We start from the raw sequence: 24,509 nt of genomic DNA on the forward strand, positions 1-24,509 counted from the left end.
TGCAGGGATGCAATGAGGAAGGCCAAGGCCCACCTGGAATTGAAGCTGGCAAGGGATGTCAAAAACAACAAGAAGGGCTTCTTCAGCTACATCACCAGCAAAAGGAAGGCTAGGGACAATGTGGGGCCGCTGCTGAATGAGGTGGGTGTCCTGGTGACGGAGGATGCGGAGAAGGCAGAGCTACTGAATGCCTTCTTTGCTTCAGTCTTCAGTGCTAAGACTGGCCCTCAGGAATCTCAGACCCCAGAGGTAAGAGAAGGAGTCTACAGAGAGGACGACTTTCCCTTGGTCAAGGAGGACTGTGTGAGGGATCGCTTAAGCGATCTGGATGTCCACAAATCACAGAATCACAGAATCACAGAATGGTAGGGGTTGGAAGGGACCTCTGTGGGTCATCTAGTCCAAAACTCCTGCCGAAGCAGGGTCACCTACAGCAGGCTGCACAGGACCATGGGCCCCGATGGAATGCACCCACGAGTGCTGAGGGAGCTGGCGGATGTCATTGCTGAGCCACTCTCCATCATCTTTGAGAGGTCCTGGAGGACAGGAGAGGTGCCCGAGGACTGGAGAAAGGCCAGTGTCACTCAAATCTTCAAAAAGGGCAAGAAGGAGGACCCAGGGAACTACAGGCCGGTCAGCCTCACCTCCATCCCGGGAAAGGTGATGGAGCAGCTTATCCTGGAGGCCATCATCAAGCAAGTGGAAGAAAAGAAGGTTATCAGGAGTAGTCAGCATGGATTCACCAAGGGGAAATCATGCCTGACCAATCTGATAGCTTTCTATGATGGCATGACTGGCTGGGTAGATGAAGGGAGAGCCGTAGATGTTATCTACCTAGACTTCAGCAAAGCTTTCGACACTGTCTCCCGTAATATCCTCCTAGGGAAGCTCAGGAAGTGTGGGCTGGATAAGTGGTCGGTGGGGTGGATTAAGAACTGGCTGAATGGCCGAACTCAGAGGGTTGTCATCAGAAGCGCTGAGTCTAGTTGGAGGCCGGTAACTAGTGGTGTCCCCCAGGGGTCAGTACTGGGCCCAGCCTTGTTCATCTTCTTCATCAACGACCTGGATGAAGAGTTAGAATGTACCCTCAGCAAGTTTGCTGATGACACAAAACTGGGAGGAGTAGTGGATACACCGGAAGGATGTGCTGTCATTCAGCATGACCTGGACAGGCTGGAAAGTTGGGCAGAGAGGAACCTGATGAGGTTCAACAAGGGCAAATGCAGGGTCCTGCACCTGGGGAGGAACAACCCCATGCACCAGTACAGGCTTGGGGCGGACCTGGTGGAGAGCAGATCTGCGGAGAGGGACCTGGGTGTCCTAGTGGACGACAGGTTAACCATGAGCCAGCAGTGTGCCCTGTCTGCCAAGAAGGCCAGTGGCATTCTGGGGTGCATTAGGAGGAGTGTGGCCAGCAGGTCGAGGGAGGGTCTCCTTCCCTTCTACACTGCCCTAGTGAGGCCCCATCTGGAGTCCTGTGTCCAGTTCTGGGCTCCCCACTTCAAGAAAGATGAGTAGAGTCCAGCGGAGGGCTACAAGGGGACCTAATAAATGCTTATAAATATCTGAAGGGTGGGTGTCAAGAGGATGGGGCCAAGCTCTTCTCAGTGGTGTCCAGTGACAGGACAAGGGGCAATGGGCACAAACTGAAGCACAGGAAGTTCCGCCTGAACATGAGGATAAATTTCTTCCCTCTGAGGGTGATGGAGCACTGGAACAGGCTGCCCAGAGAGGTTGTGGAGTCTCCTTCTCTGGAGATATTCAAGACCCGCCTGGACAAGGTCCTCTACAACCTACTGCAGGTGACCCTGCTTCGGCAGGAGGGTTGGACTAGATGACCCACAGAGGTCCCTTCCAACCCCTACCATTCTGTGATTCTGTGATTCTGTGATACTCAAGCATTCCTATTGCCTGGAACTAGGTCTGCCCTCAGCTTGTCTTCTTTATTGATGTATCACGGCAGGAAGAATTTCTTTAACACTGATTTGTAGCTGATTAACTTTGACAGCTTCCCTTCCTAACCTGAAATCTTCCAGAACTGTTTAAATTCTTGTTCTGTCCCTTCCCTGGTGGAAACGCTGTTGCTTTCAGACAAAAAGATATGGTATCTGAGAATTACCCCATTTATTTTTTTACTTTCAGTGCCTTCACATTTAAAAAAAAGAAAAAAGCATGGTGTCAGTATGGAAAAAAAATCTGGTTATTTCCTAGTGGAAACGAAATGTTTCAAGTTTAGGAGGTCTGTGTGTGTGAATGAAACTTGGGATCATACTTAGTGGGAACCTTGAGGAAGCTTTTAAAAGCTGTAGCTCTTTTTTGCACAGATTGAATGGTAGGGTAATTGTATTTCAAACTATTTTGGCAAGAAACAGTCACATCTTCATCATTGAGTTCCTATATTCAGAAAATGAACTTATAAAGATTTGTTCCTACAAAATTATTTGCTGCAAGGCTCTCTCTGCTGAGCGCATGCCTTCCACAGTGTTTCTTATTCTCTCCATGCCCACTGGAAAGCAATTTCACCTCTATATCTCTCCATCTCTCAGAGATATCAGACCTTTGTACTTATCACTGGATGCTGTGAAGATTAATTAATACTCATACAAAAAAAGTACCTCTGCTTGCCCTCAGACTCAGCAGGAAGGATGGCTGCAAATCTTTTATGATTCTTTTGTGACAAGTGGGCTAGTGTGCTCCATTGCTTCCCAAACCAGATACAGTCACGACCTGAAGGATCTATCCAAAGGGAGGAATAAGATGGTAAGAGGAGCAGTCACTTAGCAGCCTGGAATAGCAACCTCTTTGGAAATATGAAAGAGCAGCTCCTCTGGAAATCAAAAAGACGATCTTCCTTGAGAGCTGTATTTCCACAGCTAAAGGAATAAATGATAACCACATGTGCTAACTCAACTCCAGCTGCTTTGAGAAACAGCAGTGCTGAGGAAGCACTCACCCAGCTTCAGCATGCTCTGATACTTTGAGTTCCACCATGAGGGCTTCAGAGGAAGCATTGCCTATAGAGTGCCTGGAAACCTTTGAAACCTCCTCCCCGCTGCTGTGACTAGTGCGTGCTGGACATGGCTAGCACAGGTTGCCACATTCCAGCAAACTTTGCAAATCCCAGCAAATGCCAGCAGGTTTGTTCAGCTGTAGGAGCCCAGCACACTGCAATTTGTAGTGCTCAGGGGCCTGTCTTGTCTCTTCCCCTTTATACCAGGCTTGTCTTCAAAGCCACCTTCAGGCCATGCAGTCAGGCCAAATCCTTCCAGAGTCAACAGACAGCAAGGAGCAAGCAAGCAATCCCAGTGGTGATGCAGCCCATCCTCAGGCAGGTTCCTCCTCCGCTTTCCAAGCTTGCCACTTGCTGTCCCCTGAACGCAGGAGCAGTTCAGGAGTATCAGCCTCCCCAGAACAAAGTACAGGGCCTCCACTCGCCTTCACAGTTTGCCCCCTCTGTCTTCCTCAGGTCCTTCATAAAAGGTACAGTGGATATAGCTTACATTACAGTTCCTGAGATAAGTGCCATAAACTGATATATATATATATATAAAAGATGTATTATGTAATAACCTTGAAACACCTGCTCATATCTAATTAGATATGAAACTAGTCATAGGATTTGCTGCTTCAATAAACTATGTAACAGGAATGTAATATTCAAGTAAGGTATTAACAACAGCCAAATATTTATTCAGCTTTTTTTTGCATATATATACATTTTAACCTCTGTATAATGAATTTCCACATACCCTAAATAAAAGTCATGTTATGATAGGATTTGGCAATTTGCTGACTCAGAGTAAAAAAAGGCACCCACTCAAAACTGAACTTCAGCGTAAATCTCTTTTAGGAAAATTATTTTATATAGACCAAATTTGAACAATATTTCTAAAGAAAATAAAATGCACTACAATAACTAAGAATATGCACTGCTTTCCTAAATATCATATGCACCAAGAAAAGCAAGGTCGTCAGGTCAGTCTTCCACAAATGTTACCTTTCACAGGCTCAGCTATCAACAAAAGAAAAGGTTCATTCTTCCCTAACTCTTAAGGAGCTGTAAAAACTGTAATTAACTTTGTTCACATCCACCTATTAACTGGTACCATTAGGAAAATTTTAACTAATGGCTTCCCAGATGGGTTATGAGAAGGTCCTGCCAGATTGCTGAGCCCTTCCTCTGTGGCAACAAGTGTTGGTCACTTCACCAGCTGGGTATCTCGTGTGATAACATATGCCAGCTCACTTGTTTCCATATGAATTTAGATGATAAATAATTATGGCACTCATTAGAAATACTGGTAGGCTGCTCATAAAATATGCTGCGTAGATATGAACTTGCTATTGTAATGCCAAAAATCAGTGCACTTGGTCCTAAATTCTAGTGGCTTTGAATTTCTCCCTCAGTTTCTATACATGCTAGGAAGACCAGGAGACTGAAAAAAACCTGATTATGTTGGACCTATTTCACTTCATATTGTATATTATTCTTTTTTATACTACAGGAGTTCATGTATTGGTGTTTTTCCTTCATACAGGTCAATTGTAATAAGATTATGAAAGGATCTGCCATGCTTTTTCAATGCAATATATTGTATATCACGTGCAGCTCAGCATGGTGAGTGTCTGTCACTGACCTTTAATACTTTCATTTCTCACCCATCTAAGCAGAAAGAATACTGGGTCTCTGCTTTCTTTTTGGGACATGAAAGAATTCGGCTCAGTGAAGGGGATTGCACTGTTGCTAGTAAAGGACCCCAGGCTCTGCATTGATCTAACATTGCTGGCCTCAGGACTTGTCTGCATTTGTCTAGCTTGAGATTTTTGAAGTTTTAGCAGTTGTCTAGCAGACAGATGACTATTGCCCAAATATGTATTAACTTCACTTTATCTGAGTGGACCTGTGGTGTAATATATACTGTTCGCTATTTGATAGTGATCTAAAGTGGAGTTACTCTGTGCAGAGTGAACTACCTATGAACCTTGAATAACATGTAGTGCCACGAAGCACAAGCATGGGTGGAGAGCAGAGGCCCCAGGACCGTAATCATAAATCACAGTGACTAAGGGGGTGCAGCCTCATGGAGGCAGATGACACCAGGAACTGAAAAACAAGAATAAACCAGTCCATTTTGACTAGACTTTAATACTTTATTTGGACTAACAATGATTTTTTTGTGTCCATGTATAAGCTGTGTTCCCTTTCTGTTCATAAGTACATTGCCTATCCACCAATATGTCTCATGAAAGCATATACGATGGATTGACCAATATAAAAAGAAACAGTTTTTTAAAGGATGCTCAGAAATAAAATTTAAAATAATCTGAAAAGGCTCTTGGAGAGCAAATCCATTTGTTTGTCCATATGAAACAGAAAAATATACATATAGATATAGATAAAGCTGTAACCTATAAGAAAAACATTATATATAGAGATATAACTGGTAGGAAAAAGAATTTGATGAAAATAAAAACCTGTAAGTTTACAGAAATGCATAGTTTTAATTTAAAATCCCAATAGAGATGTATAGACACCTTTCTTAATTAACTAAAACTCCTTCCATGCAACACGCTGTGAGATAACTGCTAAAACCCTATCCAAATCCTGTAGTTTTTAATCACTTTTAAAGGCTGAGGGGCAATTTAGGCAGGTGCACCAGCAGTGATCTCACCCAGCTCAATAAGGAGGTACGCTTGGTTGCTTTCTCTCCTAAATCAGATAAGGATGTGGGATACAGGCTGTTCATCTTTGCCTAGGCTCAGGTCCCAGACGTATTGCCCAGCATGTGATAATGGAAAGCATCCGTACCCAACACTTGATGCCAGAAGCACCTTCTCCATAAGGGAAATACGTGCTGGAAAAGACCAGAGATGGAAAGAAGAGGAAAACGAGAATTTATTCTTAAATGCAGTTACTGGACAAATAGCAACAATTACATTTACCTGCTTTTGATAACTGCTTAGAGATCCCAAGGCATTACATTGTAATGCTATTAGGGAAACAGGATGAATGTAGGTATATTATATTAATATCTGATAAACATCATTATTCAAGGCTGAAACAAAGAATTAAAAAATATTTAGTATCTCTTCTGTGCCGAAGTAGAGTCTCATAAATCTTATTGTGCTTCCTTCCTGAGTATGGAAAATACAGTCATTTTATTCAGTTCAGAATAACGTAGAAGAATTAAATAAACCTTGAGCTGAATTTGCCAGTTTAGTAAAGGAACAGACAATGTATTATTCTTCTTCTGTTCCTTCCTGGACACATGTTTAGACATGGACCAGTCCGGGATCCTCTGCTCCTTCTCCAGTTTCCATATGTTTCACTGGAAGTTTTACCAGTGCTGTTCTAGTGCTTCCATTTCACAACACTCAGTGATTCAAATCAAATGAAATGCAGCTCCGTAATCTTTCAGCCAAAAGACCTGCGTGAGTCAAAAGAACAAGATATTCTGAACAGAAGCAAGCTCTTATCCCCAACAGATTCAAAGGCCACCTTTGTACAAGGTGCCATTTCACACCGCAGAGCTCTGCCCAGGCAGGTGTAACTGGAGCAAGGCCGCCCCAGGTTCTCTGCTGCTAGGCAACACCACATCTTATATTTATAATTTCAGACTCTGATTCTTACATAGGCATATTTTGGGCTCACAGCGAAGCGTCTGAAACCAATAACAGGTCTGCTGAAGTGTGATTATAATTTGAATGCTGATGACGCTTTCTAATGCACAAACTGTCCTGTAAAATGAAAGCTGGTAAGTATTAGACATGTTTCCAGTATCTGCATGCTCTGTAAGCACAAAATTTGTATCAGAATTTTCATCAGGGGGCGTGGTGGATGCAAACACGTAATGATAAGTGCCAGCAGTTTTAATTATTTGAAAATCCTGTTATTTTCATACTGATTGCTGAATTATCTACTTTGGAAAACATTGCTTCTTAGATAATAAAAATATTAACAGTACACAGCAGCACAGTATGATCAAATAGAAGCATTTGGTGGAATGTAAGGTCAACTATAAAGACACTTCAGTTTGCGATGAATCACTTTATTTTTACACGGCAAATTATATACTCGTGCAGATTATATTTAAGAAAAGTAATATACAGATGCATGAGATTACTACTTGTTCATTTGGATAGTAACAGCATATTATGTTCATACCTCCTAGATCATCATCAGAAACTCTGAATAATTCTGCCCTATAGAGTATTTCATAATTGCATTCTCTCCTGGCCACTGTGTCAGCAATGTCATTTCTTAACTTCTTCCATGTCTGTTCTCATGCTTTCAACCACACCAGAAGGTATGGTTTGAAACAGCCTTACTAAGTGGCCCCATGCACATTCATTTTATTTTCTCATATAATTTCTGAAGCGTGTAAAATAAACTAGTTCCTAGCCTTTTCATCATTACTTTTAGCCATTCATCCTCAATGATAACCGCCTCTCCTTCAAATGTATATTTTCTGCCACTTCTACTTTTTTTACCTGTAACCATGTGTCCAGCCTGTTACTTGAAGTTCTCTGCATCGATCACTAAATTTGTTCAGCACGTAGCAGCATATTTTTTACACAGTAGAGTAACGCAGATGAAAAACACCAATAATTCTGTATTTTGTTGTGTTTTGTTCTGAAACTTTATGCTGTAACATAACTGCATCATCAGTCACTTTTCTACTATCTTCCTTTTTTGTAAGCAACAGCCTAAACTTGTAACTTTCTGGAAGATAAGCCCAGACATGATGAACATATAAGGTGAAAGTTTGGCCATCCTGAAACAAATTATCATATTCCTACTGGATTTCTAGGATTAAAGGAAAGGAAAAAAATTGTAGCCCCTTTTTTGATACAACCTAGAAGATGTACAGGGTGAAAGAATCTGACTCACATTATGCTAGCTAGGTCTCCCAGTTATCCACATTTGACTTGTTACTGTATGGTATGACCAATGGCAGCCAGGTGGAGGTGAGACACAGACATACAGAAGCGATCTCTGTGCGAGAATGTACTTGAAGTCAGATAAATGGCAGCATAAAAGCATAGATTTCTAGAAAACTCCATATACAAGCCCTCAAACTGGCTTCCAGAACAGACTTTTTACCAGCAATGTGATGAAAAGAAAATATATAGTCATAGAATGACAGAATCTTGAGTTGGAAGGGACCTTTCAAGGTCATTTAGTCCAACACCCCTGCGATGGGACATCTTCAACTAGATCAGATTTCTCAGCAACGACCACAAATCTGTTGTCTCACAGAAAATATGCCATTTCACTCTCATAACCAAAACCATCAGAACTGGCACTGGCACAGTGACAGTGACTCTGGCTTCAGCATGCCAAGAAATCAGTTTTGTGCATCATTGGCTCCACAAATAGTCCTGTGAATCATTGACCACACAAAAACTCACTACCTATATTTCCAAATATATTTTTCTTAAAATAATGTGAAACTGTCTAGCTCTCCATTTCTGCTCTCAGGGACACGAACCTGAGTAACACCGTAGCCCTGAAGAACATTTCTGAAGCACTAAGATGTCTCTTCTGAAAAAGTATGGACTGTACTTTCAGAATATCTCAAAGATCTTCTCAGGTTGGAGAACATCCATTTATGAGAACTGTTCCTGTAGAAGAAAAGTTCAAGTCCCTGTCACAGGGCCTTGGTTGCATTTTCCCAGAATCACTTGCCTCCATTTATGTAAACTTAGCACCAAAGGTCCTGCTACTGCATAAGTTTTCAAAACCAGAACACACTTGGTGAACAACCTCATGTTCACTTTTCAAACAATGTCTTAGAGGGTTTCTTCCATCCCACAGTGGAAGACCAAGAACCAAAGCCAGTAGAACATTGTACCTGGAAGGTCCCAAAGACAATTTCTTTTCAGGTGACATAAGGTTCCAAACAGAAATTTCCTACGTATTTACTGATTTTATTTTCTTTATTTAAATGAACAGATTTTCTATACCCAACAGTGTTAGATCTGTGCTTCTCTTGCATGTTACCAGACGACTGTATGAACTTGCTTCCATGCACTTTATGATCAAAAGTCTATTCAGTTTTTCTGCCTCTTGTTCAATTAGCTACACTTGCTCCATTCTGTATATCTGATCTTGAGTGAATCGGTCCTTCAGATGAATGTCACTATTCACTAGTTTTAATTACTTTTAAACTTTAATTTCTGACTGATTTATATTTTAGCATATCAGACACTTCAGTTCTTGGATGAAGAAATTTCATTTAAATCTTTAATTTACATAGATATGTATGGGAAAAAAATAAATATTGAGATTCACAGTTCTGCATAAGACAAAAAAAGAAAGAAAAGCAGCACTGTTTGAGCAATTGCATTGATTTACCCCAGACAAACAGTCCCAAAACGTGAGCAAAAGCATACTTCAGAAAATTACTTCAGATACAGAATCAGAATGTCGGAAAAAGAGTAAGATTGAGATCTCCTGCCAAAAAAGTGAGTACTTCAGTAGTAATCCAAGCAGCAGAATTTCTAATAGTCAAGCTGTCAAATTCGAACAATAAGGAACACCTCTTTTATTTAGGAGCTGTTCCTCCCAACCAGATTTAATCAAGCCTTCTCTCTATTTGCATAATTTCTTCAAAGAGCTAAGGATAATGTTTTGCCATTTTCAATCTTTTTTTCTCACATTAAGAAAATGTTTCTGTCAAGTGTCTCTTTACAGTGCTACATAAGAAATTTTGTTTTCAACAAGGCATAAAAACTCTTTGAAAGCTTGGCCTTGGTGGCAAAACTAAAGACCTTCTTCTGAGCCAATGGGAATGTGCTTCTCTCTATGAACTGTGTCTAGTGGGTGGAACTCAAATCCTTAGCCTAAAGCTGTAATAGTGCATAACATTTTGGTGTTTTGCAAGACATCTCCCACTTCTGTTACGCATTATTTTAGGTAGGAATGGTTGGCCCTCCTGTTCTGCTTCCATGCCTCCACTGCCTGACTTCTTTTTATGTTCTGATAGCAAATGAAAGACTAACAGCCCCATGCAACACCTCTTTCTAGTTGTCCTGATGCCCTGTCAACTTTCTGTTGCAGTTCATGTCTTGAGGACAGAGCACGTTACAAGATCAAACTCCAAACAGGCTGAAGTAAAAACAGTACAAAAAGGTTAAGAGGACTTACTGGTACGTGGTTGGACTGACATTGATGCGGCGTGGGTGACTTCCTGACTCGAACTTGCTTGCAAGGGTGACATTGTTCCCAAAGAGACAATAACGTGGCATTCTTACACCAACGACGCCAGCCAGCACTGATCCTGAGTGAATGCCTATCCTCATCTGGAAAAACATGAGATCCGTGTCAGTCTGCCTCTCTTGTGCTGCCCACGGTAATGTCCTAGCACTTATTTACAAGTCAGTCACAGCAACCCTTTCAAAGAAATAGAAACCGAAGAAAAGTGAAGTGGAAGAAAACAGGCTGCCCCATCTCTCTAACTTAAATCAGATGCAGTTAAAAAAAGAACAGAAACATGGTTATCTTTTTACTAAAGCTATTTTCTTCTTCTGTGCACGTTTGCTAGAGACTACAGCAGTCAAAACAGGAATCACGAACAGAATATGATGGGAAGACCAAGAGTTACTGTAATATCAGCCATCTAATTACACAAATTGATACATTACAGAGGCTTATTTTCGCCATCACTTCTAAGACTAGCTCTAAAGTAAGACTCCAGCTTTCTTAAACTGGCAGAAAAAGCAGTAAAGTGGAGTGAATGAATAAGATACTTTCATGTTCTTCATATTTTTTTCTTCCAGATTCCTCAACGTGTAAGATCTTTGTGAGAATGAGAGATATTGCAACAGTGAAGATGCTGAAGATTAAGGCACCAATGATTTAAAAAAAATTTGTATCCCCCCCAAAATAAGGAGGAATAAATCCCCAGCAAATTAAAAAAAAACCCATGTGACTATTCTAGTAATCATCCCCTGTAATTGTCTGAGATGTGGTGGTTACATTGATCTGTAAAGCTTGGAGTCACCATCCAAGTTTCTTTCAGAGTGAATAATCAGGAGAAGATTTATTCTGCATACATTTTAGCAACCAATTGTGTTTGCCAAGAAAATAATTTTTACAAACAGGAAATTCTTTTTCTCTTGTTAACTTTATGACCTAAGAAAAAAAAGAAAATTTGTATTTATGTCTTGTAAGGATACTCTTACTCATAGCACCTGGACTTCTGCAAAACATGAGATAATGTGAAGAAAATAAATAGCAGCTACTAAAACAGAGGGTCTGATGGGGTCTGAATGAATGACTTAACTAATACTGTACTCCATATGGTCCTTTGACTTACTCAATTCACAGTTATCGCACTGTGCTTTTGTCTGTCAATCCCTATTTTTTTAATAACACAATAATTATTTACTCAAATACAAATAAAAAAAATTTGTTAGAATATTTTATGTTAAGACAAATGCCAGCAATTTATAACCTCGGTGTCCACGAAGTTCTATGAACATGTGTGACCCCACATTATTTCACTGACTATAGTTCTTCCCATATGTCCAAGACTTTTACCATGCAGCTAAGAACTCTTTTTATTTTGTTCCTCTCTTCTATGTCACAGACAATGAGTATAGCATTATATCTGCTATACATAATCGCACGTGTAACCTTAGAACATGTCGTTCTGCATTCAGTGTAATACTACTTTAAACATTCCCACAGGCAACATAAAACCTTCAATCCTCACAATAATGCTGTTAATTACAGACTAGGAGTTAATAAAAATATCTGTGAATAAATAACACTCCAGTTAAATAGAACTTTCAAACCTTTAATACAGTTTGGAAGGAAGGTACTGAAATCCTTCCAATACTCTACCCTAGCGGGCTGGGAAGGACCCACAAACAGGCTTTGGCTGTGAACATCTGTATAAACATATCACACTCACATTATTTTGGTCATATTTTGGGGTATGAAGATTTCCTGCTTTTGCCACAGCATACATTTAAACTCCATTGTTCATTTCCAGTGAAAAACGTGCTCCTGCACTCCAGAAGTGAGCAAAAAGCCCTTCTGTGTATTAGTGTGGTCAGTACCTGCACTCAACAAAAGACTACAAGCAGAAAGTCTTGTTCACACAACAGCATAAATGCTGTCAGCCTTCAATAAATAATAAATTACTTATTTACAATGTATCATTTTTGTGAGGTGGGAGAAGGGTTAGTTATTTTGTACACAATTTAAGGAACAGAGCTGATGCTACCTATTTGTTCCATTACCACTCTGCATATTTATTTAAGAATCACAAGCCAACCAGTTACTGTGACCTCTCCTAGGGTACATTCAAACACATGTGAAGGCTAGATTGAAACTATAAGAAAAAAGCACTAGCTTTGTTTTGCGGTTGGAAAGTGGAGATGAGAGTATACATTAAAGTGGAAGGAAAACCCAGTGACAAAAAAAGTACTACTAAGAAAATAAAATTTACTTTTGCAATATATGCAGTGAAAACTAAAGTTGTTGTTTGATTTTCTGCTTCTGCTCTTGAAGTGCTTCCTTTTATGTGTCCACATAGTTTTCTATCATTCAGTGCTTGAGTGACAGAGAACGTCCAAGGGATTTCCAAATCCATCAGGATTCTCCAATCCTCAGTAGCAAAAGTTTAGGCTCTCTTGAAGAACCCAAAACTCAATCACACACTAAATGCTTTCAAGATCTTTTCTCATGATTGTCTCAAAACCACACTGGGATACAGTCTTTGTGGTTATGACTTCTCTGCATGTGTCAAGGAAACCAGTTGCAGATGTTACACTGTCAGACTTGCTGAAAACACAGAAGCTGATATACCACCCTTAATGTCAAGTATTTTCCTTTGCAAGGTTAGGTGAATAAAGCTAAAGCCATGCCAACTTGCATGGAAAAACTGAGGCTGGGAGCAAAAATAAATGGATATTTAAAATTTCACTCAGGAGTACATAGGTTAGATCTCCTGTGAACTGCTTGACGTTCAGAATGGATGAGACAGAAGAAGAAAGGAAACAGCTTTTCTGTTTACCCTAGAGTGTATCTAAAGAGATTTTTAAACCCCTTGCTTTGGCTGAGTATGCAACCTTTTGTATTCTGTCATATCGTTGATTTTTTTACAAAGCATGCTCCTACAATAAAAAAGGTAGATGTTCTCACAAACACAGGTTAAACTACACAGAGCTACCAATGAGAGTGTCAAAAACTGAAGTTTTCATTGGGTGCAAGAAAGTTAATGTGGGTTTTCTCATTAAACCATACACAGAAATGCCCGATACAAGACAAAAACACATCAAGAATGGCTTGTAGTAAAGCTCCACTTCTGCTTCATTATGTGGTCCTCTAAAAGAAAAAGCATGCAACACTGATGCTGTTGCCATGAAGTATTCCTTAGTGTGCCTTCTTATATCAAGAATAACCATTATATTGGTCATATATTACTTATTAGTGAAAAACGCTTTTCATAAAAATGTCTTTTCAAGATTTCATTTCATTTGCAGGTAAGCTATTCTAGCTTTTACCTCACTGAGTTTAAAAGTGTTGTGTCAACAGTTTAAGGCTTCTTTTTTTACAAAGGAAGAAAATGGGTGATCAAATTATCAGCAACAAGATACTTATTGGGGCACATCAAGCTCACACATTAACTTTGCAGCAAAAGAAAATCATATAATCATAGAACAGTTTGGGTTGGAAAGGACCTTCAAAGGTAATCTAGTCCAAGTCCTCCTGCAATGAACAGGGACATCTTCAACTCGATCAGGTTGCTCAGAGCCACGTCCAACCTGACGTCAAATGTTTCCAGGGATGGGGCATCTACCACCTCTCTGGGCAACCTGGTCCGGTGTCTTCATCATCCTTCTTATAAAAAATTTCTTCTTTATATTCAGTCTAAATCTACCCTCTTTTAGTTTAAAACCATCACCATTTGTCCTACCACAACAGCCTCTGCTAAAAAGTTTGTCCCCATCTTTCTTAGAATCCCCCATTAAGTACTGAAAGGCCACAATTTGGTCTCCCCACAGCCTTCTCTTCTCCAGGCGGAAAAACCCCAACTCTCTCAGCCTTTCCTCATAGGAGAGGTATTCCAACTCTCTGATCCTTTTTGTGGCCCTCCTCTGGACCCACTTGTGGGTCCAGAGTTAGGTACATGGAATGTGGAAAGAGGGACAGGCCTCTTGGGAAGAATACAGGAATGTGGTCAGAGCATGCAGGTATACAACGAGGAAGGCCAAGGCCCACCTGGAATTGAAGCTGGCAAGGGATGTCAAAAACAACAAGAAGGGCTTCTTCAACTACATCAGCAGCAAAAGGAAGGCTAGGGACAATGTGGGGCCACTGCTGAATGAGGCGGGTGTCCTGGTGATGGAGGATGCAGAGAGGGCAGAGCTACTGAATGCCTTCTTTGCTTCAGTCTTCAGTGCCAAGGCAGGCCCTCAGGAATCCCAGGCCCCGGAGGTAAGAGAAGAACCCCACAGAGAGGATGACTTTCCCTTGTCAAGGACTGCGTGATTGATTGCTTATGCGATCTAAACGCCCACAAATCCATGGGCCCCGATCGAATGTACCCACGAGTGCTGAGGGAGCTGGTGGATATCATTGCTGAGCCACTCTCCATCATCTTTGAGAGGTCCTGGAGGACAGGAGAGGTGCCCGAGGACTGGAGAAAGGCCAATGTCACTCCAATCTTCAAAAACGGCAAGAAGGAGGACCCAGGGAACTACAGGCCGGTCAGCCTCACCTCCATCCCGGGAAAAGTGATGGAGCAGCTTATCCTGGAGGTCATCAACAAGCAAGTGGAGGAAAAGAAGGTTATCAGGAGTAGTCAGCATGGATTCACCAAGGGGAAATCATGCCTGACCAATCTAATAGCTTTCTACGATGACATGACTGGCTGGGTAGATGAAGGGAGAGCCGTGGCTGTTGTCTACCTAGACTTCAGCAAGGCTTTCGACACTGTCTCCCATAACATGCTCCTAGGGAAGCTCAGGAAGTGTGGGCTGGATGAGTGGTCGGTGAAGTGGATTGAGAACTGGCTGAATGGCCGAACTCAGAGGGTTGTCATCAGTGACGCTGAGTCTAGTTGGAGGCCTGTAACTAGTGGTGCCCCCAGAGGTCAGTACTGGGCCCAGTCTTGTTTAACTTCTTCATCAACGACCTGGATGAAGAGTTAGAATGTACCCTCAGCAAGTTTGCTGATGACACAAAACTGGGAGGTGTGGTAGATACACCGGAAGGATGTGCTGCCATTCAGCGTAACGTGGACAGGCTGGAAAGTTGGGCAGAGAGGAACCTGATGAGGTTCAACAAGGGCAAGTGCAAGGTCCTGCACCTGGGGAGGAACAACCCCATGCATCAGTACAGGCTTGCGGTGGACCTGCTGGAGAGCAGCTCTGCAGAGAGGGACCTGGGTGTCCTGGTGGAAGACAGGTTTACCATGAGCCAGCAGTGTGCCCTGGCTGCCAAGAAAGCCAATGGGATCCTGGGATGCATTAGGAGGAGTGTGGCCAGCAGGTCGAGGGAGGTTCTCTTTCCCCTCTGCTCTGCCCTAGTGAGGCCCCATCTGGAGTCCTGTGTCCAGTTCTGGGCTCCCCACTTCAAGAAAGATGAGGAGCTACTGGAGAGAGTCCAGTGGAGGGCTACGAGGATGGTGAGGGGACTGGAGCATCTCTCCTACGAGGAGAGGCTGAGGGAGCTGGGCTTATTCAGCCTGAAGAAGAGAAGGCTGCGAGAGGACCTAATAAATGCTTATAAATATCTGAAGGATGGGTGTCAGGAAGATGGGGCCAAACTCTTTTCAGTGGTGCCCAATGAGAGGACAAGGGGCAATGGGCACAAACTGAAGCACAGGAAGTTCCGTCTGAACATGAGGAAGAACTTCTTCCCTCTGAGGGTGACGGAGCACTGGAACAGGCTGCCCAGAGAGGTTATGGATTCTCCTTCTCTGGGGATATTCAAAACCCACCTGGATGCAAGCCTGTGCAGCCTGCTGTAGGTGACCCTGCTTCAGCAGCGGGGTTGGACTAGATGACCCACAGAGGTCCCTTCCAACCCCTACCATTCTGTGATTCTGTGATTCTGTTATTGGCCTTCCTGAACTTGTCGATGCCAAAGACAGACTTGCTCAGACTCATGTGTCAAGCGCCGAAGAGTTAACAAAAGGGAGCGGTTCCACTTCAATAACAAGCTTCTCTTCTCTTATCAGACCGAAGTAATGTGTGCTGGCCCAAAACTCTGAAGTGAGTGACACCTGGGGTGCTACGAAGGGTGCACAGCCAGATGTGGCTTCAGTTAAAAAACAGAAGGCCCTCTGTAAGCACCTACTAAGCTCCCCGCCCCAAGGGCACGCCAAACCACTGAGTCCCGCTTCTGACAACACAATATGCTATGTCAAGAGCCAGTCGACACGTAATAATTGACTTAGTCCCACCTCACCAAGATCTGCCAAAGATTTATCAAAAGTATGAAAACTGGCACTTAAAAACCCTCTTTTGGAGGAGAAGCCAAGCGAAAACCTTACCTGATGGACAGGTCGACAGGCCTGAACCTCTCTTTCTCCCCCAAGAAGAGACAACTTTTTGGCAAGAGTCACACCTCCAACTTTGTCGGATGTATCCCCAGGAAAATATGATGAACTATGGCATTGAACTATTAACTTGAGCTACATTTTTGTGGACAGTGCATTTATCAATGGCAATCCCGAATCTGTGACACCTGTTGCTTGAATAAATGACCTGTTCTTTCAACTTTGTGAAACTGCCCCAGTGAAAGGAGGGCTCTGACAGGAGAACTTTGGCTCTGGTAAGTGGCTACTTATCTAACCCCTTAGACATAAAACATTGACGAAGTCTGGGACTAGGAGTGGTTTCAGCCACACCTAGGCTCCTCTCTCTGAGAAGGAATTTAGAAAGCAAGGTGCTCCACTCTAAATCTCATGACTCAACAGGAGAGCTTTCCCCCTTGCTGCTTATCAGACTCCTTGAAACTGTCTAACCCTTTAACGTGACACTGATCCAACAGATCCATGTCTTTCCTGTGCTGAGGGCTCCAGAGCTGGATGCAGGACTCCAGGTGGGGTCTCACCAGAGCAGAGGGTAGGGCAGAATCACCTCCCTTGACCTACTGGCCACACTGCTTTTGATGCAGCCCAGGATACAGTTGGCCTTCTGTGCTGCGAGCACACTTTGCTGGGTCATGTCATGCTTTTCATCAACCAGCACTCCAAAGTCCTTCTCGGCAGGGCTGCTCTCAAGCCCTTCATCGCCCAGCCTGTACTGATACCAGGGGTTGCCCTGACCCAGGCGCATGACCTTGCACTTAGCTTTATTCAACCTCATGATGTTCACACATGCCCACCTCTCAAGCTTGCCCAGGTCCCTCTGGATGGCATCCCATCTCTCAGGCATGTCAACCGCACCACTCAGCATGGTGTCATCTGCAGTCATGGTGAGGGTGCACTCAGTCTCGCTGTCTATGTCATTGATGAAGATATTAAACAGTACTGGTCCAAATATGTACCCCTGAGGGACACGACTTGTCACTAACGTGCATCTGGACATTGAGTCGTTGACCACTACCCTCTGGATGCGACCTTCCAACCAATTCCTCACCCACCGAACAGTCCACTCACCAAATTCCTGTCTCTCCAATTTGGAGAGAAGGATGTTGTGGGGGACTGTGTCAAAGGCCTTACGGAAGTCCAGATAGATGACATTCATAGCTCTTCCCTTGTCCACTGATTTAGTCACTCCACTACAGAGGGCCACTAGGTTGGTCAAGCAGGACTTGCCCTTGGTGAAGCCACGCTGGCTGACTTAGAACAATAATAATAGCTTTATAGTTATAGTTCCCAAGCTATATTGTATATGCAGCCTTTATCAGTGCTTTTGCAGAAGTTACCATTAAAGATTAATAACATATGAAATGCAAATTATGTGGCAGCACTAGGATTCATTGTCTATCATATCTATATTTATTAATTTATGTCCTTTAAATACATGTGTAATATATATTGCCTATTAACTATCTTATACTTAAAGTGAGCATTTCTAGTAAAATGCATGCTCTTCATCTGTGCTGACTGCTCCTTTGTCTGTCCTTAATTATTTGGCTAATGATAAAAAGGCAACCGAGACTGAAAGTTCAGAGGCATTATGTATACAAACAGAAAGACAGCTCTTGGGAAACTATCACAGAAAAAGACAGTCGTGAAAAAAAAAAAACAGCCAGAAAATACCAGACCCCCATAGTTAAGGAACAATGAAGAAACGGACAGAGGCCGAAGACATTTCTAGAGCAGAATATTGGAAGGCACAATGTGGAATGAAACATGAAAAGGTGTGAAAAAGAGCAAGAGTCCTGTGAAAGGCTTTTTAGATAAGGACAAACAACTTCAACTGGCTGCATTGGAAAGATTTAGAGTGGAAAATGACAGGGAAAAGACAGATTAATTAATTTGATCTTTGCAGCAGCCGTGGTAATAGTGAGGTGGAGAAAAGCTGATGTGAGTGTCAGAGATGTAAAAGAAAAGCAGCATGCATTGATTGATGAGGGACAAGAGGAAAGATATAGCTATGTGGAAAGCAAAAGAAGCTTCCAAAAATTCTGAAAAAAATGCAGCAGCATTTGGATATTGCCTACAGGATAAGGCACAGGGAGCAGAAAAGGCTAATACCTGCGTGACAGGTAGAACAGTGGTTTTGTATAATACTGATACATAATGAAGGTTCATAAGGAAAGATAAAGACCACTGGAGCTATGGTCATCATCTGATGTGGGAACGTGCCATAAGCAGTTATCAATGAGAACTGATAGTACAGATTGGACTGAGAGAGAAAAGTCAAGAACAAACAGGAACAGGAATGATCAACATAAAAATATGTTCTGAACTGAAAATTCTGTTAACGTGCTTTTCTGACTTATTGAAACTTAAGAGTTGTATGTTACCCCTTCGCATCTCCTTGTTGCCAAAGCATGATTTCTCATACGTAAAAGCGCGGAGTTACAGTTTGGTTCGGTTTTTCATCTCCTGTGCAGTTTCCATGACTTCCAACAGCCCAAATGCCTTCTCAGACACCATTCTGAAAACTATTCTTCCATCAAAATAAAGCCTATTTCAAGTGAGGTCAAAGTAAATGCAACATTGAAAACTCACAGCTCATCTACCCTCACTTTATAGTGAAGAGGCACAAATATTTTATCAAGAGCAAAGGAGTGCAGTGGCATGCCTGAAGTAAATTTCATCATTGCTAATCTGTTCTTTAATAGCTTTTTCTGTTAATCAGTACATTCACAATAAGCGAATCCAGTAATTTGCTTTATGTTCAAAGCTCTTGAGGTTATTCTCTTTTGAAACTCTGTTGAAAAGTGCATTCTGCTCTCTCTCTTCTCATTTCCCCACATAATTTTTGAGGAAAAAACTCTGACATTAAAATTCAGACACCATTTTACAGTCTGAGAAGTAGTACTTGTCTCCTCAAGAACATTTTATAAAACCTCCTCATATCTAAGATTTTGCCCAATATATGACAACCAAGAGAACATGCTAAAAACCATATTTTCCTTCAGTCAAAACTGAGACACTGTATACTTAAAAATACTTCCTTTATTAATTGGACCACAAAACAATGGTTCAAGCTGTAATGATTCCTGAAAGGAAAATCTACTGATTTTTTAATTATTCTTCAAGCTTCTTATGTACATGGTGCTGTGCAAACGCATCTGCAATCTTGGTTAAGGCCTTACGAATCTATTTTAAAAAGCATAACCCGTGCTTAGTTCAGAAGAAAAGAAAGGAGACATCTTTCCTGACAGGTGACAGCATGAAGAATTGTATAAGGGCATGACAGTGAAGAATGATTTCTGAGTTGAAAAGAAAAGGCTCTTTGTGGACAGTTTTGAGAGGCAGAGTAGGAGAGAGTCCGTGGGTACCTTTCTTTTTGTCTGCCAGTAAAGAGTAGCTGATGTTTTAACATGCAAGTAGACTTTCCAATTCAAACCAAACGTACATGTAACCTGTCTTCGGATAAGCACAGGGAAAAAATACATGCTCATTCCCAAATCTCTCTCCACAACCAGTAATTTTTAGTTCAGGGATTTCCTGAGCCAAAAGAAATCCTTATCGTAGAGGAAAGGTGTTCGTTGTTCACAGCTCCTCCTCAAATACGAACTACAATAATATTTCATGGGAGTGGTAGCTGTACACATTCTTCCCACCGCACACAGAGAGAAGGACCTTAATAAACAGTTCTCACGCTCTGAAAACATACTCCCATGCTACAAAGAGAAGTCTTAGATTGCCTCACAGGTTAACTGCATCCAAAAGGACTCAGTATTCATTTTCATAGAACTGCCTGCCTTAGTCCCTAGGCTGAAGAAATGAGGGCAGGCTGGGAAGCAGGCGACAGAGTTTGGGAAGCAACCACGGGCAGAAGTAATCCCCCACTCAGCCAGCCTGGAGCATTTCAAACCTTAATAGCATGACTGACTGGTAGCTGCTCAAGACTTTGTGCTGAGCTGGTAGCAGAGCTCTGAGCTGATACAAGACAGTGGCTGTATGGAAATATTTGCAGGCACATGGATGACCCAAGCCAGCAAACTAAATACAACAGAAATGTTCTGCTAGATCAGGACTTTGGACATCAGTTTCAATAACATAAGTGGATATCTGTACACTACCATTTCTCAGACAAATGAAGCACTTTCCGCTCTAACATACTGAGTGATACCCTGGGTTTCAGTAAGGCCCTTCTCCCTTCTGTTATTGTAGTCCCCTTCAGAAAGGAGAAAGTCACCTCTCACAGAACTTCATAGCTATTAGTCCGTCACACTGCCAGATCCTTTCAAACAGCATATGACAAATTTTGTAAGACGTTCTCTGCTCTAATATTTTGTAGCAGCTTCCATAACAGTGCTATCTCTGAATCTCAACATAGGCTTATGCAGGGACATTTATTTGTAAAACATATTAACATAAAATAGACCCTACAGAGTTCAGAGCTCTAAAATCAGGGCCACACACTGGTGAGTCAATGTGCCTTTCTGCTCCTTCAAAGAACTGCAAGTTGACAGGACTGACAGCTATGCCCTGACATATGCTTTAGTGTGTGGGTTATCTGTATTCTTAGATAGATTTATAAATATCACAGTGTCTTTCTGGAAAGGGACATATGACAGTACAGCTCACTACAGAATTGTTGCCAAGGAACAGACCTGCTCAGAGGAATATTTAGATCACTTTGAATTTCACAAGGTGTCCTATGGAACTAAACTACAGGATATATTTCCCTCATATTTGAACAATATTTGGAGAGACGAACACAGCTTTTTTCTAATGAGAATTTCCTAGATTTCTTACTCATAGACTTAGAATTATTCAACCCATTTGAAGCAAAAGACACAGAAAATTATACAAAGACAATGAAAAATATGACAATAAAATAACAATGCTTGAATTCCTTGGGATCAATAAATCCGTTTAAAATAGTTATTGGATAAAGCATTCATGTGGTTTGTGTAAAAGACATACAATTAAATTGCAAGCAATGTGATGCACATTACATATCTACATGCCTGGACTATGGTCTTGGCATAGAGTCATCCCTGCTGAATGTGGAACAAGGAGACATGAAGCATTTCTACACAAAGAAGCCCCGGACTTGAAGGAATAATTTCCTTTTTTCTTTCCACTTCAGTTCTTCCACTGTGATCTAAATTAGCCCTGCTTTGAATAGTGGTTGGATTAGATGACATCCAGAAGTTCCTGGCAACTTCCTTTATTACATGATTCTATATTTCGTACCCTATGATGAAAAATTATACCCTACGAGTCTTCATCAGCAGAATGAAGTAGAATTACATGAAGTAAAACTCAAAACCAAAGATTCGGACTAGTTTGGGGGACTCATTAGTTCTAGCAGCAAACAAAAATTTGTACTGGGGCAAAGTTTTGCCGCCAAATTCTGTCCTGAGGCATTACATGAATTCACTATGGCATTGCTCAGAGTCTAGGTTAGAAGCAGCTGTGGGTCATCTGCAAGAAAACATCTGACCTGAAATTATTCACTGGGGAGGAGGGGGGCATATAAACCGTGTAAATGAGAACATCTAGAGTTGCTGAACAAAAAAGTCCTATATCCTTCCCCTAACATTCCAAAGAAGAGACATTAATATTAACATGCTTATTCATAAGCTGCTTCTCTCTCACCAACAAAATGTTGCATTTCATTGCTGATATAGCATTTAATCAAAAACATTTTTTATTGTTTTCTTTGAACAGTAATTTCCACAGCAGGAATTTAATTACTATGTGAATCTGAGTGTTCAGGCACTTAAAAAAGAGCTAATCATTCAAGCAAGCCCACACAGCAGTGGAGGATTTTTCCCAGCCTCCTCTCCACTGACACCCAAAAAAGAAAAAAATTCATCAGAAAGTTCTGTTTGATCCTTAGTGTAGGAGGACATCTTTGTCTCACAGTGCCATCATATGACATATACTGAATGGATTGGGTGATATTTTAACAAGGATAAATGACACACGCTCAAAATATTTAAGGGAACAAAAAACTGTATGCTAAAAAAAAAGTTGGGCATACGGGTTTTAACCTTAAGAAATAGTCTTTGATACTTTTGCTAATTTAGTCATTTAAGGTGGATTTCACCTAATTTCAACCACCTAGAAGTTAGGCAGCTCATTTAAGTTCAATTCCTAGACTCTTTCATCATCATTCAGCCTTGAGGTGATTTACCAAGGAGGTAAATCACCTCAAGGCTGCAATTCTTCACTTTCCAAAACTGGCACCTAGGAAGGGCTGGGTCAATCACTCCTGAATGTGTCTAGCTCTCTTGGTGGAACAAAGAGGGACATTTAATGGTAAGTTTAGCCTGGACACCTAATGCACAGACAGCTGAAGATAGGTGAGATAAATCCAAACATCACACTGGGAAAGTCGACACATTTCAGTCTTTTCTTAAAATGAGCTACATGCATAAATGATCAAAGAAGCAGATGTTGATAGATAGGATCGCACAACAAGATCATTCTATTTGTAGAACCACATAAATTTATTCAGATATTTTAACGTAACGGTCTTTGAGTCTAGCCTGCAATCTTTGAAATTGTAAAATGAAATGACCTTTCAATGAAAAAGTCATGCTTCATCTTTTGATTATAGTACGTGCTTTTATGCATAGATGAAATTCATGTTGATCTGCTTTAGGAAGAGCTTGGAACTAACCAACAAGGATCTGCCATACAACAGCTTTAAAATCTTCAGAAACCATTGACGTGTAAGAATCTTACAATTTTACTATTAGAAGCAACTTTATCTAGCCTATGTACAATAATACTGTATCTGTATCAAGATTCTTCCCAAAGGCTTCTATACTGTTAAAGAGACCCAAATTGTTAAAGAGACCCAAATTGTTGCCTGTGTCATTTAAACCTTTACCACTGCAAAGTGTTTTAACAGTTTTTGCACAATAACATTTTAACTTACATTTTTAACTTGCATTTTCAGTGTTTCTACCGGATCCCCCAGCTTCTTGCTGTCAGCACCAAGGCACACATCATCAAGACAAAAAAATGATTAATTCCTCTCCTCCTTTATGGACTCTGTAACTCATGTAAAATGTAACATTTTCTATTCCTAGATATAAGCTGCAAATCTACAAGCAATGTCTGATGATTATTACACGTCAGGTGTGTCACCAATGGAAATGAGACACTATTTTACTGTTTGTTTCAGCTGCTTCAGATAAAATGGTCAACTGCACTGCAATGTTAAGTAGAATATTTAGGACAAATTTGAATCTTCCAGGATTTCCTTGACTAGAAAGATTTCAACCTTATTTTCAAAGCAGTTAGCAAACAAAGACCCAATGATGTCAAGAATATGACAAAATCCAAACAGATGGAGAGAAACTGCTCTCAGATGAAGGCTGATCACTTACGGGAAGGAAAGATTTCAATGTTCAGTCTAATGACTTCCCTTTACTTCATTCACTGATCTCCCCCTATGTATCTCACACTCCTCTCCCCCTCCGAGACACATTGATAAAGAACAAAGCATGGGGACACAAACATCTGTTTTTAGCTTGTGCATTCTGTAAAAAAACATAATACATATATTACAATAATTCCTTTAATATATATTATGCATTTTGCCAATACAAAAATTCAAACATGTTAATATGCCTAGTCAAGATGACCTCTGCCCATCTTCACAGGCTTTTATCAACTAATTTATTTTCCTATAATCCACAAAAATATACCCACAAATAAAAGCGTGTTTGTGCTTATATTTCTGTGAGTGAGAAAGACCAAAAAAGAGAAAGAGACTTTAAACCTCAATTATCCTTGCAGGTTCTTTTGAAAATTACTCAACAAATTTAACACTAATTTAGCTTTGGGTGTAGTAGCAGATGATAGCATGGCATATCTATAACTTCATTGTTTGTGACTGCTGCCCAGCCAAACCTTTAATGCTGTTAATTGGGTGAATTTGGCAGCTGAAGG

The 24,509-nt window shown here is 41.2% G+C and overlaps 1 protein-coding gene across 2 annotated transcripts in view; it reads right to left on the reverse strand.

The window, feature by feature from the left end:
* Positions 1-24,509, reverse strand: part of GUCY1A2 (guanylate cyclase 1 soluble subunit alpha 2) — a 187,469-nt gene that overhangs the window by 25,603 nt on the left and 137,357 nt on the right. The window contains exons 7-8 of one of the 2 annotated variants that reach the window (XM_075418263.1): positions 10,151-10,305; positions 6,307-6,428 (exon numbers count right to left, since the gene is read on the reverse strand). In XM_075418263.1, the coding sequence (XP_075274378.1) occupies positions 6,416-6,428; positions 10,151-10,305 (168 nt within the window). In that variant the 3' untranslated portion in view covers positions 6,307-6,415. Of the gene's footprint in view, positions 1-6,306; positions 6,429-10,150; positions 10,306-24,509 lie in introns of those variants that run through there. The other variant, XM_075418253.1, reaches the window with a different exon arrangement.

This window comes from Opisthocomus hoazin, chromosome 1 (genome assembly GCF_030867145.1).
Source record: "Opisthocomus hoazin isolate bOpiHoa1 chromosome 1, bOpiHoa1.hap1, whole genome shotgun sequence".
Lineage (NCBI taxonomy): Eukaryota > Metazoa > Chordata > Aves > Opisthocomiformes > Opisthocomidae > Opisthocomus > Opisthocomus hoazin.